Here is a 15,966-nt window from a genome sequence, read left to right on the forward strand (position 1 = left end):
AAAAAGTATCTAGTATCAAAAATAGGTAAGTTACGCTCATAATAAAGTTGTCCCTTTTTTTTTGATAAAAAAAACGGGAAAATCACCCTCTAATTAGCATCTCAAAGGAAATTAATCGTCACCGCTTCACAAGTTGCTTTACTTATGTTGTATTTTTATGATCTGTAAGTTTCATCAGTTCGAAAGTGTTTATAAAACCACCAAAAACGTGATTTTTTTGTTGAAAAATGAACATATTCACTCGCAAATAACTCGAAAAGTATTGACTTGGTGAAACAACTGTATAGAACAAAAGTTACTGTATATTCTTGTTCTCATGATCATTTTTCAGTGCGTCATTAATTATGACGACATATACTGTATTGGGTGTGTCGAGACTTATTTCATGTAATTATTGACGAATCTGACAGATGCCAGAATCATACTTAGCCATAGGTGAAAAGCTTGTGGAATTAAACTAATTAGTAATTTAGTAGATTTGATTTTTACACAATATGTTAACATGTAGGTATTTTTTATAAAGGGGAATAAAATTAAAAAGTAAACAATATTGTTAATTAAATTTATAAATATGGAAACATTAAAAAATGACACAAAACTATCCATAAACTGTGTTTTTATCTTCTTCTCTAGGTGCTGTCTCCGCTTCAAAAGTTGGCAGTCATCAGAGCGATCTTTATTTCTGAGACCGTGGTTCTAAATAATTCATTGTTATTACATCCAAACCAGTTCCTAAGGTTCTTCAGCCATGAGTTACGTCTCCTTACTATGGATCTTTTTCTTGCAAAATGACTTGGAGTATTAGAATATATTTATTCTAACGAACTAAATTCTAAACCAAAATACAAAACTAACTTTTAACGAACTAAATTCTAAACCAAAACACAATATAATGCACAAAAACGTTATGAAACACAAGGGAAGTCGAATTCGAAATTTCAAAATGACAGGTACACAAAATACTGACCTGAATAATAACCGTCACTTGACTCTTTGACACTTCTAAAAAATGGCCAAAATGGACGAAGTTTTCGTCAAATGTTCGTAATACGTGTATTTGATTGGCTAGAAAAAACGCGCATTCTAAATATCAACGAATCAAACGTAGGTTAGGAATAGACATCTTATGTGTATAACCATTGTAATGCTGCATTATTTTTGTGTTTAATCACGGAGCTACCGCTTTTTCCGTCTCATCTAACTTAATGCATTAGAGAGAAATCGAAAAACTGTGACGCACTGAAAAATGATCATGAGAACAAGAATAGAACAAAACTGTATAGAACAACTGCATAGAATTAATCAGTTTATCTACTTCCGGACTTGTTTTAAAGGTTTCTTTTTTCATCCCATAAAAAGGGGTGAACCTCACCCCCAGGGTAAAAGCACACATCGGCACAATATCACTTGTTTTGTTTGACATGTAAGCTACGTGGATGCCAAATTTCATGTCAATCCAAGTGGTTTTTTAAAATTTAGAGAAAACCATGAGTAAACGTACTATAAACCGTTATTTTCAATAATTTATTAATAACAAAGTCGGAACTTGGTTTAAGCTATCACGACTAGTGGCAATATATAGTTGCTGTAGATGGCGCATTATTTCGAGCTTTTCGGCGAATCAACAATTATTTTGTTAATAACAAAATAGGAACACATTTTGAGTAATCGAGACTAGTCGCATTCGATTCAGCGACCAAAAATACACCAGAGAAGACCTTAACACTATCAATTTATTTACAGGGCTTCTAATAATTCCTGAAAAATACCTAATTTTACTATAATTTGTTAATAACAATTAAACGAACCATATTTGGGTGACCAAAAAACCTAAAATGTTACCCCCTATGTTGCTACTAGACTATTTGAAGTTAATTTTCTTATGTTCACGAATCAGGATATCATATTCTAGTTTTAATATAAATTTTGATTTGGTTTGATTTATAGCTACTATTTTTATTTATAGGAATTACTCCAACAGATATCCAATTCCAGAGGCTTCAAAACGATTTTATTTTTTCGGTTTACAAGAATTTCCAGAAATGAGGGGAGAAGATTTTTACCGTTTAAGAGAATTACAGTAAGTATGGTATATTTATAAATCAGTATTAAATATTATACAGGGTGTAACGAAAATACAGGTCATAAATTAAATCACATATTCTGAGACCAAAAATAGTTCGAATGAACCTAATTTACCTTAATACAAATATGCACATAAATAAAGTTACAGCCCTTTGAAGTTACAAAATAAAAATCGATTTTTTCGAATATATCGAAAACCATTAGAGATTTTTTTATTGAAAATGGACATGTCGCATTCTTATGGCAGGAAAATCTTAAAAAAAATTATAGTGAAATTTGTGCACCCCATAAAAATTTTATGGCGGTTTTGTTCCCTTAAACCCCCCCAAACTTTTGTGTACGTTCCAATTAAATTATTATTGTGGTACCATTAGTTAAACTCAATATTTCTAAAACTTTTTTGCCCCTTAGTATTTTTTTGACAGGGCAGTTTTTATCGAGTTGCGGCTTCTTTTTTAATATGTTTACATAAAAATTTTATGGGGGCTTTGTTCCTTTAAACCCCCCAAATGTTTGTGTATGTTCCAATTGACCTTTAACTGCGGTACCATTAGTTAAACACAGTGTTTTTAAAACTTTTTTGCCTCTTTGTATTTTTTCGAGAAGGCACTTTTTATCGAGATGTTACTTCTTTTTTAATATGGTTCAAAATATACCTAAAAATGTTTTTTTTTTTTATTATCTCCCTTTATTGACAATCAGATATAAAACAAACATCTATAAGTCAATTTGTTGGTCTTACATTAAATTAAATTATTGTAAATGTGGTGACGTGGAGAGGTAAACATCCAGCGATGTTTCCTCAGTTACCTCTTAGGTCGGAGGGCCAGCTTCTTCTTAGTCTTCTATTGTGGACAGGTTGCAGTAGTGGATGAAGTAGTGGATTAGGATGGTCTTCTAGTTTGTTGTGGTGTTTTCTGTTGTTTTCTCGGATGACTTCGGTTACATATGGAATTTTTAGATCTGTGTGTAGAGTTTGGTTTGATACATACCATGGTGCATTAACTATTGCTCGAAGTATCTTGGATTGCGCTCTCTGGATAATCACAGTATTGGATTTGCTAGCACAGCCCCACAGTTCAATGCCATAAGTCCAGATTGGCTTTATCACTGCTTTATATATTAGCAATTTGTTTTCTATTGAAAGATGGGAATTTCTTCCAATGAGCCAGTAAAGTTCTTTGGTTTTTAGGTCAAGTTGCATTCTTTTCTTTGTTATATGGTGTTTCCAGTTGAGTTTATTGTCAAAGTGTAGCCCTAGATATTTGACTTGATTACTTTGTGGTATTTTTATTTGATTGATGGTTACTGGTGGGCAGGTTCCAGTCCGGAGAGTGAATGTTATATGGGGTGATTTTGTTTCGTTTACCTTAAACTTCCACTTCTTCAGCCATATTTCAAGTGAGTTTAGATGCTCTTGGAGATTTTGTGTTGCTGCAATAGGATCGTCATGCTTGGCAAAAATAGCAGTGTCGTCTGCAAATGTCCCGATGGTTGTTTTATCATTTGTAGGCAAGTCATATGTATATAGTATGTACAATAATGGTCCTAGTATGCTCCCTTGAGGTACGCCAGAGTGAATAGGCTTGTATTCCGAGACTTCTTCATTAACTTTTACTTTAAACTGCCGTTCGTGTAGGTAGGCTCTCAGTAGGTTGTAGTAACTTGCTGGAAGAATTCTTTTTATTTTGCATAACAAGCCTGGATGCCAGACTTTGTCAAAAGCCTGACTGATGTCTATAAAGGCTGCTGTGCAGTACTGCTGATTTTCAAGTGACTGGTTAATGGCGTTGACTATGCGATGGCATTGTTGTATCGTTGAATGGCTTTGTCGAAATCCGAACTGATGATCTGGGATCCAATTTTGTGGATTTATTTCTGCATTTATTCTGTTTAGGATAAGTCTTTCAAGCAACTTGGAGATTGTTGGTAATAAGCTGATAGGCCTATATGATGAGACATCTAGAGGGTTTTTGCCAGGCTTTGGTATCATAATTATTTGTCCAATTTTGAGTGCTTTGGGCCAGTAGTCACATCTAAGTATTGCATTGAATATGTGCAGTAGTTTAACTATGCCCTTTTTGGGTATTTCTTTTAACATTTTTGCGGTTATCAGATCTTCGCCTGGTGCCTTCTTTGGGTTTAGGGTGGCAATTACGTCTCTAATTTCTTTTGGAGTAAATAGTTTTATTCGGTCCTGTATCTGTAGTGGTTCTTCTAATATTTGGTTCGCTTCTGGTACTTGGTCGTCATTTAGTGGAGTAAAAACTTCTGCTAAATACTCGGCAAATAGGTCAGCCTTTTCTTTATCACTTTTTGCCCATGGTCCTGGTGGTGTTGAATTTTTACGTATTGGAGGTAATGCTGTTATTGGCTTTCTCTTACTTTTTATGGGCTTCCATATAGAGTTGTCTTGTCTTGAAAGATTGGTGATATAATTCGTAAATGACTCATTTTTGACTTCTTGCAGCTTTGATTTTAATTTGTTGCTGATGCGATTGTATCTTGTTCTGCTGTCTGGTGTGTGTGTTCGTTGCCATGCAGATCTGGCCTTTCTTTTTTCAGCTACCAGTTTTTTTATTTCTAAAGGTATATTACTTATGTTTCTGTTGGGACTACTTTGTGGGGTAGCTGATTTAGCTGCATACTGTAGTATGTTTATAAATTTGTTATAGTCCTCTTCTATTTCTTCCGGTTTTTTCAGCCTCGTTGTTATTTCGATAGTATCGTGAATTATTTGTCGGTAAGTGTCCCAGTTTGTTTTATTGTTGTGCAGGTGGAGTTTTGGTTTTTTAGTGATAACTGTTGTACTTACCGTTGCTATTATTGGGCTATGGTCAGTAGTTAGGTCATAGCTTGGTGTTATATCTGTATAAGTTATACCGATACCGTTTGTTATGAAGAAGTCCAATAAATCTGGTTTTTTGTTGGGATCGGTCGGCCAGTATGTTGGTGTTCCCGTTGAGATAAATGAGTAATTCTTATTTTGTATAACATGTGCCAGTTCTCTGCCTTTTGTTGTTATAAGTCGTGACCCCCACAAGGTATGCTTGCTGTTGTAATCTCCCCCAGCAATGAATTTTGGTCCTAAAGTTTGGAAAAATTCTTCATAGTGTTCTCGTTTTAGATTATGGCGAGGAGGGCAGTACACAGCTGTTACGTTGACATTATATGGAAGTGCTTCAACGCTTACTGTCGTTGCTTGTATGTGTTCTTCTTTGTACTTCAGTAGTTCATGATGTTTAATATTTTCTTTGATGAGTATTGCTGTACCTCCGTGGGCTGTGCCGTCAGGATGCTCAGTATGATATAGTTTATATTTAGGTATGTTAAAATAAGTTCTGTTTGTGAAGTGTGTTTCACTAATTAAAAATATGTCAATTTTATTTATGTCTAGAAATATTTTCACTTCTTCTGTATGGCTTGGAAGGCCGTTGGCATTCCATTGGGCTATTCGAAGAAACTTAGCCATTTATTTCATTTTGTTCATAAGCATGGTAAGCATGTTGAGGACCATGCTATTTTGTTGGATTAGTTGGTTGAATAGATTCTTGAATTCTTCCAAAAACTTGTTTAACACAGTGGTTGTATCTTCTGTTTGGTTGCGTTTAGTTACTTCAGCATAGCTCATGCCCTGGGGCAGTGGATTGGATAGTTGTTGTGTGTTTCTTGTGTATATATCATTTGTGTAGATTGCTGATGGGTTTTGATGCTCTCCATTGTTTTTATTGCTTCCTTTGGTAAGTTTCTTATAGTGATCACATCCCTTGTAATTGGCTGGGTGGCCTCCATTGCATAACGCACATATGGCTGGCGTCTCCTTTGACTTTTTGCACGTGGTGGTATTGTGTGAGCCTCCGCATTTTACACAGACGTATGGTTTATTACAATATGATTTGGAATGTCCATATTGTTGGCATCTCATGCACTGTATTATACTGTTTTTTTGAGTTCGTGGAGGTTCTGTGTGTACTACTCTGTTCTGTAGGCCTGTTATATTATAGACATCTTTGTTGTTTTGCGCGGGTTCTAAATCTACAAAGAAGAGATTAAGTGGTTCTTTGGTTTTTTGTTGTTTTACATTAACTATGTTTCTCACTTTGTGCCCTAACTGAGATAGCTCACTTTTTATGTCATCAGTATTGGTTGAGTGATGTAAGTATCTGATCACGATTCTGTAGGCTCGTTCTTCTTTTAGTTGGTACGTGTGATGGTATATATTTTTTTCCTTGAACTCCTTAACCAATTTTCGGTATATTTCTGGTGTTTCACAATTTATTTTGACAACGTTGTTTATTAAACTTTTTGTCTGGTATTCTTCTTTTTTGGCTATTTCCTCTAATTGCTTTGTCATCTCTTTGAAATCCTGTACCCCGTGTACAAATATTGGTGGAGGTTTTGGTATTTTGTTGGTTTCGACGTTTCCAATATTTTCTTCTGTTTCTTTCGACAGCGGTTGGAATCGGTTACCTGTTTCAATTTCGCTTGGATTTGGTTTGTTGTTATGTATTTTCTTTCTTTTATTGCTTCCCATGACTTGCCAAGCGTTTTTACTGTTTGTCTGATTTTCTTCTTCATCTTCACTGGTTGATGTCATATAGTGAGTTTCTCTGTCTTCGATATTTGCACTATTTTTACTTGATGTCGGCATTTGCTGCTGAACTGGTTGAGAGCTGAACTGGTTGGTATTTACTGTCTGTATAGGAGTTGTATGATACTGTTGTTGCATAGTTGGCATATTCATGTTCATTGCATTTTCTGGTTGCTTCATCATTGTTGGCTGCCACTGTAGTTGGTTATTGGTTGCTTGTGGTATTTGTAAATTTATTGGATCACTCTGTATGTTTTGTTGTTGATAAACTGGTTGTCCATTTCTGAACCCAATAAGATTCCCCGAAGGGAACATATTGTTTTGTTTTTCTCACTTATTGCTAATGGGTTTTTTTTTATTGTTGTTGATAAGATAATTAGAATTCTTAATCACCGGTTTTTCGGAGCGCTTTAACGATGTTTACACCTCGATGGCCCAGCGACGACTGCCTAAAAATGTAAATCATAAATAAATTTTTATATTATTACCAAGTCTCGATAATCGTACTTAGCCATATACAAATATGTGGTGGATTTGACAAATATTCAAAATATCTCGATAAAAACTGACTTTTCGAAAAAGTACTAAGAGGCAAAAAAGTTTTTAAAATAGTGTGTTTAACTAATGGTACTACAATAATAATTAAATTGGAACGTACACAAAAGTTTGGGGGGTTTAAAGGAACAAAACCCCCATATAATTTTTATGGGGTGTCCAAATTTCACTATAATGTTTTCTTAAGATACTACTACCATAAGAATGCCACATATTTATTTTCAATAAAAGATCTCTAACAGTTTTCGATATATTGGAAAAAATATATTCTCATTTTGTAACTTCAAAGGGCTGTAACTTTTTTTATGTGCACATTTGTACTAAGGTAAGTTACTCTCAATCGAACTATTTTTGGTCCCAGAATCTGTGATTAAATTTATGACCTGTATTTTTGTTACACCCTGTATAACTATAGTCGGCACACCAAAACAGCCTCTCCTTGTCACAGATTGATAATTTCATGATTACTCAACCAACTAAGACAAATTTATAGAAATTATTTTCGGGTTCGAAATGTGCCCGTTAGGAAGCACTGTATGTAGAGTCAACAATATAAATAATTTTAGGAAAATATATCAATATTTGGTGTAATTTTTAAAAATTATAAATTTTTATTTGAATACAAGGAGACGTTCAAGTAGAGGTTTTTACCCTCCCCCGCCCCACCTTCGCATGTAGCCCACCGTAACGTTTTTCTGTACCCCATGCACTACCTAATCGTTAACCTAACACCCAAGTGACATTATTACCGGGGGCAGAAAGTCTTATACATTATAAACTTATATACATTATAAACAATATAGAATTTTTCAGGGACTTTCGGCCATCGGTAATAACGTAATCTTTCATTCTGCGTTTAAATTTTTCAAAAGTACTTATTAGTTTTCTCAGGATTCGAAAAAAATTGTAGCCGACATTTTGCGCCTATCCCCTTAAGAGTCTACAAACTTGTAGAGGTGCTGATTGTAGAGGTACTGAAACTTGTAGAGGTACTGATATTCTGGTGATTCACTTTTTTTAATTTTTTAAATTGGCTCTTTTTTTATTATTTACAAATATTTTCGAATATTTAGGAGACAAATGGAACCAGGAGAAGTCACTAGAGATAATTTCAAAAATTTTTGGCATAATGTCCTTTGGATTGAAGAAATCGGACAAACACTTGGTATTCAGCAATACAATATGGAAAATGTAAGTAACAATTTAATTATTTTTTCTTGAAATCTCATTCGTATGTAATTTTTTTTTGACTAAAATAATTGCGCATAACTACTGCGAGTTATTACCAAGGGGACAACAAAATTTGCAAATACAGTGAACTGTGACCTCTTCCTTGAACGGACAGTAATCGTTCCGCATAAAGTGTCCGTTTAATTTTTTTTTTAATAATTTTATTTATTGTTATAATCTGCTTTCTCTTACTTTTATATTAATTAGTAATTATTTAATTAATTATTCAATTGTCGCAAATCATACATAAAAAAATTAAGAAAAATCTCATGGTGCCATTTTGTCATAAAAAAATAACTAAATTATCTTAGGTTATACTTATCTTTTCTCGTGGCTTCAGTATCTCTTAGTTGATCCTTATCGGGATAAAATATGAAAAGGAAATAAATAGAAATACCATAAATAAGCACATACAAATACCTTTATTATCAAAAGCAATGCTCTGAAAATTTATCAATTAAATCCTGTGGGCATAACTGTCCAAATGAAACTTTTACCATATAAATTAATCTAATTCAAACAAATATTTATCGCTTTGTTCTTGATACCATTAATAAAACAAGCTAAACAAACAAATTTAGGCATTCGCAAAACTACTTATACTTCCTATTAAATTTTTGAAATGTTGGAATCTTAATTCATATGCTTTTACGCAAAAAGAAATTAACTTCTGATCATAAAGAAAATCTATCACATAAGTTATTGACTGACCTTTTTGATGCACACACAATGATGTCTCCTCTTGACCCAAACAGCTCCTCCTTGTTGATTATGTTAGGCTACCAATCAAAGCCCTCTCCGTTCTCAGCACCAATCCAGCAGCATACCAGCAAGTATCTCTCCAAAACACGAGCCAAGCCTCTTTTGACCAGTACTCGTTCAATAAACTCCAAAACTCTCTTCTCTCTTTCCCACAATAATAATCTCCTGAGACCCAAGTATCTTTTTTACTTGGTGTCACAAATAATTTTAATAACTATAGTTCTTGTAACTTACCCTCTTGGACTTTACAGAATCAAAGAGGTATTTCTTCTCAATTTGATTTGTCTCTCGTTCCACTTTTCAGCTATTCTTCACTATCAAACAACCACTAGTACTTGCTTCTGAACTACTCACGAAAACTTTTGACTGCTCTTATCGGATGCCGGTCACATAATAATCTCCTTTTCCAAACTGTCTGAACATTCAAACTTCTCTCTCCCCATTCCAAATTGCCAAGCCAATCAGAAACATTTCTCTTTTTTCATTCGACAAAACCCATGCATTCTTTCAACTAATACTTCTACTCATCATAATTACTTTTCGGGAATTCTACAAATATTCTTGGGCTTAAACAAAAGGACTTAAAATTCCAAATTTCTCTACCTTATTTTTCTAAAAACTAATAATTACAATTACCTGTGGATTTGCCTTTCCCGTAACAAAACAATCTTTTTAAAATTATAATCCGAAATAAATTGTCTTTTCACTTCACTGTATTTACAAATGTCTTTAATTCTTCAGGGAAAAACTCATTAAGGATAAACCCACTGCGTAAAGCTAACTTCTAATAAATAGTTACAAATCAATATACAGGGTGTATCAAATTTATGTGCCCGCGTTATGTTAAAAAAACTAAAGTTTTTATTCTATCTTTGATAAAATGATACACAATAGTATGGATATATAAATATAAATTGTTCATTTAGCTCAAATTCCAAATAACTTTATCTGGATACTTTCTCTAAAGCTTTTTCTTTAACGTAGATTGTTTTGTCTTCAATCGTGTTCTTACTGACAATCATGATTTTTGTTTTTTTTTGTGTTCAGGGTCATTTAATACCCCTCGCAGTACTGCGCAGTGCGATCAAGCAAAATTTGTAGCCCTTCTCTCCTGTCCGCAAGGAGTATTGTATCGTCTGCTTATCTGAGATGATTCACTATTATGTTTCCACTACTATTTAATGTACATAACATTAATGTAACATTCATAAAGTGTGGAAACGGTCTATTATCTCATGACTTAATTATTTTCAGAGTTAAAGCTCTGATAGGTCGATTTTTATTTTTAAATTTTGATTTTTTGACGTATATCCCATAATAGTGACGTCATCGATTTGGGCGTGATGACGTCATCGATGGTTTTTTCAAATGGGAATAGGGGTCGTGTGGTAGCTCATTTGAAAGGCGATTTAATTCTCTATTCAGGGTGGCCAAAATTAATATAACTAAGGTAATTTATTTAACTTAAAATACATTTTACCAGTGCCAGAAAATATAAAAAAATGTTTATTTCATAAATAAACAATGCTTTTCGCTTAAATTAAATGTCAAACAGCCACCCACATGCCTCTTAGCAGTTTGAACATTTAATTTAAGCGAAAAGCAATGTTTATTTGCGAAATAAACATTTTTTCTCTTTTCTGATAGCAGTAAAACGTATTTTGAGTTAAATAAATTACATATATTCTTCTTTTTGCTGCAGTTAATTAAATTCAAAAATTATTATTTTTGACCACCCTGTATAAATAATGATGTTAATGTTTATATTACTTAATAGAGAATTAAATAACTTGAAATGAGCTAACAAACGACCCCTATTCCCATTTAAAAAAAATCATCGAAGACGTCATCACGTCCAAATCAAGTGAAGGAATAATTATTTAACGGAAGAACTATTTACAACATAATATAAGCAGGTGACACCGTAATTATAAAAAGCTCTGTTGGACAACTCCAACTACTATTCAACAAGACAAGCAGTTTCTGCGAAAATTATTGATTAAAAATTAATATAAAAAAGACTATATATAATAATAACAAAGAAAACTAATATACAGTGCGTAAATCGTTCAGCTGGACATAGGGAACATACATTGTATATATTTAGATACATAAATACATACATTGTATTATATTAAGATAATTGTGGCAACTTCGCTCTTTCAATGACAATAATAGTTGTTAGCATTAAGGGGCATTAACCTCAAAATTGACAATTAATTTCGGGTGACACAAATAAACGTCAAAATATACCATTGTAGTAGAACTATTTTTGACCTAATGGGAAAACTGAATCTGTTTAATTTGGAAATTAATTTTTAAATAAAAGATATTTTAAAAATTAAAGTAAAATTAATAATTTAACAGTCAAAATCTTTGTTTTTGATTTATTTATGGACTGCCTTGCATTCAAAATCACTCATTATATTCGTTCTAACAGCTCTATTGCACCAGATACTCGTACTCGAACAGAAGTTTCAACTAACACAGATTAGCGCAGTTGCCACAATGATCTCAATGTATAATCCCTATGTCCATCAGAACGATTTACGTACTGTATAAACAAACATACATAATAATGGAAGATGTACTGATAGAAATGGTTGAAAAATACAAATACAATAATGTACATAATATGTACAATAAAAATCATATTTGGTAAATTTGGTCGAAAAAAGACGAACCATATTTGGTCAATACCCCAAAACCTGGGAACGACTAAAAGGACGGTGGCTTTCGGTCAATACTCAAAAGACCCGGAGTAGTAGCTCTTACCAGATCAGTATTCCGGATCGAACTCGGTTCTCTGTCTGGCTTTACGGCGTTTTATATTTTTGGCGGTGTTTCATCTCCAGCGTGCATCGATGGTAGTGGTGGGCCGCTGATTGACGTCGACGCGACTTGACTGTCAGCGAAGAGCTGACGGCGACGTCGTTACAAAATCTAATATGTAATGTTTTTTATACAGGGTGATTGATTAGTAGGGTAAAGCTCAATAGCTCCGCTATAGTAATAGATAGCAATAAAAGTTAATAACAAAAATTTTAGCCACCTTTGAGCTTCACATTACAAAATTAGTTAGAGTGTTACAGGGTGTTCGATAACACAGTGGCAGACCTAACTTAAGTTTTTTTAAATGGAACACCCTATATTTTATTTTATATTCGAAATCCTGTTAACTTCTCCATCACAAAAATATAAAGGTTTGTAATGTTATACAGGGTATTTACAAAGTTATAACCAATTTTGTATGAAAATCGTAACAAGTTCAACTCCCTGTATAAATAAAAATAAGCACAACAGCAATGGTTTATTAATGCCATATTTTTTTATTTGTTGTCAAAATTTTTAAGAATTATTGATATTGCTAATTTTCTTTATATCAAATACAGGGTGAGTCAAAACGCAAGTACATTATTTTCTCAGTAATGTTAAATGGAACACCCTGTATTTTATATCATTATTGAAAAGTAACATTAACGTACTTTAATTTTTATATAACATTCCCTATGCCCAAATTTATTAATTTTCGAGATATTTTCATTTTTCAGAGTAAATTATTTTAGGTTTTTAAATTTATCTAAATTTTCAGTAAGCCATGACTGAATTGACAATTGAAGATTACCGATTATCAATCCGTTAATCAATGTAACACTGTAGCAAATAAAGAAATAAAAATTATTTATTAGTAATACATTTTACAAACAAAAACACAACCACTACATGCAACATTTTTGAAACAATTAAAAACTATCTTTTTATGTAAATGCAACAAATAAACAAAGAAAATTAGTAATAAATTTTACAAAAAAACACACAAACACAAAATACAAGTTTTTGTGAAGACAATTAAACACTACTTTTGTATGTAAATGTAACAATGTAACAAATAAAGAACGAAACATAATTTATCAGTAATACATTTTGCAACAAAACATGTTTGAAAAAATTAGAAGCTACTTTTAATAAAATATTTTTAATATTTAATTACATAAGGTGTTCAAAATTATCTCCTAACACATTTATTTACGCCTAAAAACGATCATTGAATGAGCTACTTACTCTACGGAGCATTTGTAAATTAACACATCGAAATACACTTTGTATTCTATTTTTCATCTCTTCCCTTGTTGTTGGAGGTATTTTATAAACTTCATTATTAACGTAACCCCAAAAAAATCAGTCCAGTTTATTAAATTCTGATGATTTGGGTGGCCACGCTACTGGTCCATTGGAAAATGAAAATATCTCGAAAAATAATAAATTTAGACATAGGGAATGTTATCTAAAAATTAAAGTACGGTAATGGTACTTTTCAATAGTGATATAAAATACAGGGTGTTCCATTTAAAATTACTGAGAAAATAATGTACTTGCGTTTTGACTCACCCAGTATTTGATATAAAGAAAATTAGCAATATCGACCATTCTTGAAAATTTTGACAATACGTTAAAAAATATGGCATTAATAAACCATTGTTGTTTTGCTTATTTTTATTTATACAGGGAGTTGAACTTGTTACGATTTTCATATAAAATTGGTTATAACTTTGTAAATACCCTGTATAACATAACAAACCTTTATATTTTTGTGAAGGAGAAGTTAACAGGATTTCGAATTTAAAATAAAATATAGGATGTACCATTTAAAAAAACATAAGTTTGGTCTGCCACTGTGTTATCGAACACCCTGTAACATTCTAACTAATTTTGTAATGTGAAGCTCAAAGGTGGCTAAAATTTTTGTTATTAACTTTTATTGCTATCTATTACTAATAGCGGAGCTATTGAGCTTTACCCTACTAATCAATCACCCTGTATATTGCGTTACCGAACTTAACTAAAATGTAGAGTATTCAAAAATAGTAATAAATATATTGATTCACTTAACACGAAAAGCAAATAATAAATAAAGTCGTTACCACTATGATTTGATTACAGGTGTCTTTAGACTTATTGGATAATGAGCTATTACAACTAGAGGTGCCAGGTTTAGCTGAGAAACGTCCTTCGCTAATTGTTGGAGATATGGTACAGATTCGTGCTCACATTGACCATACTGGTTACACGGGAATCATAAGAAGAGTTGCTGATTCGACTGTAGAAATTGGGAACGTGGATAGAGAGTGAGTATCAAGATTCTTATATATAATATCTATAGTCCGTCCCACCTTGACTTTACAGTATAAGGAACATAGGCAATACAGTCCTTATGAAGTTTTTAGAGCGGTGATGCCGATTTTATCAAAAATAATTTGTAATCGAACATTAGAGAGATTAAATTAAACTGTTTTAGAAAGTCAATCTACAATTTTAGGATTCATATGTGTAATAACTGTAGTATATCAAATAAACTTAAACGCATACGAGTCCTAAAATTGTAGATTTCCTTTCTAAAACAATTTTAATTTGAATTTTTATTGAAAAACTGTCATTTTAAGAAAATTAAAAAACATTTAAACAAAAATCTAGTGGTTTTTTGATATTTTCATACATTGTAAAGTTGTAGCTTTTGTGCTTATTTATTAATAGACAAGGCGAAAACGGCGGGTTCGAAGGGAAAAATATTCCCATGAGATTTTTTTGCATAATCACATTCGTGAGACATCCCAGAATAAGGTTCAAGAAGTCGCCCAAGTGAAAAATGGGCCAATTTTTTTTTAACAATTTTTTTTAATCAAATTGCAAGAATCAATATTTTGTGCCCGAACAATTTTTTCTTTAATTTTTTGGACCATTCTGAACAAAAAAGGTCTCTTATAATTTTTCTCTAAAGTTGATCGTTTTCGACTTATAAGCAATTTAAAATTGAAAAAAACGAAAAATGGCGATTTTCAAGGCTTAATAACTTGGTTCAAAGTTATTATTATGAAAGTCAATATATGACTAAATCAAAGTTTGAAGCCCCCCCTACAAGATCCTGAAGAAATTTTTGTCATTATTTTATTACTAAGCTGTTATTTTTAAGTAATAATAATAAGCGCCATGCACGTGTGCGGGGCTGTAAATGCTGAGTGCGAGAGAGAAGCTTTTCCAGCAGTCCAATAGTGCATCTTACTCGCATTCACATTTACAGCAGCGTCAATACGATACAACCACTCATTGTTATTAATTAAAAATAACAGCTTAGTAGTAAATTAATGACACAGATTTCTTCAGGATCATGTAACGGCGACTTTAAACTTTGTTTTAGTCACTTCCTGACTTTCAAAATAATAATTTTTGATCGAGTTATTAAGCCTTAAAAATGGCCATTTTCGCGTTTTTCAAATTTTAACTTGCTTATAACTCGAAAAAGATCAACTTTAGAGAAAAATTATAGGAGACCTTTTTTGTCCAGAATGGTCCAAAAAACCCAAAAAAAAAATTAGTCCGGGCCAAAATATTGATTTTTGCAATTTGGTTAAAAAAAAATTGTTAAAAAAAATTGGCCCACTTTTCTCGTGGGCGACTTCTTGAACCTTATTCTGGGATGTCTCACGAATGTGATTATGCAAAAATATCTCATGGGAATATTTTTCCCAACGAACCCGCCGTTTCCGCCTTGTCTATAAGTGGCCAAATAAAATTTATTAAAACAAACTCCAGAAAAAAGATATTTGTAAAAATGTATCGTGTACATGTACTGTTGTTTCACTCAATTACAAAAAAAAACACAATTCTGAAACTACATTGATTGGTTTTGTTTAGAAATATTTATTAACAATGCATGGAATTCAAGATTGTTCACGTTTGACTGTCAA

At 32.5% G+C, this 15,966-nt stretch overlaps 1 protein-coding gene across 1 annotated transcript in view; it reads left to right on the plus strand.

The window, feature by feature from the left end:
* Positions 1–15,966, plus strand: part of LOC114325757 (putative helicase mov-10-B.1) — a 181,567-nt gene that overhangs the window by 69,960 nt on the left and 95,641 nt on the right. The window contains exons 8-10 of the mRNA XM_050655359.1: positions 1,967–2,080; positions 8,305–8,422; positions 14,165–14,349. Of these exons, the coding sequence (XP_050511316.1) occupies positions 1,967–2,080; positions 8,305–8,422; positions 14,165–14,349 (417 nt within the window). The remainder of the gene's footprint in view (positions 1–1,966; positions 2,081–8,304; positions 8,423–14,164; positions 14,350–15,966) is intronic.

The sequence above is a fragment of the Diabrotica virgifera genome, chromosome 7 (assembly GCF_917563875.1).
Source record: "Diabrotica virgifera virgifera chromosome 7, PGI_DIABVI_V3a".
Lineage (NCBI taxonomy): Eukaryota > Metazoa > Arthropoda > Insecta > Coleoptera > Chrysomelidae > Diabrotica > Diabrotica virgifera.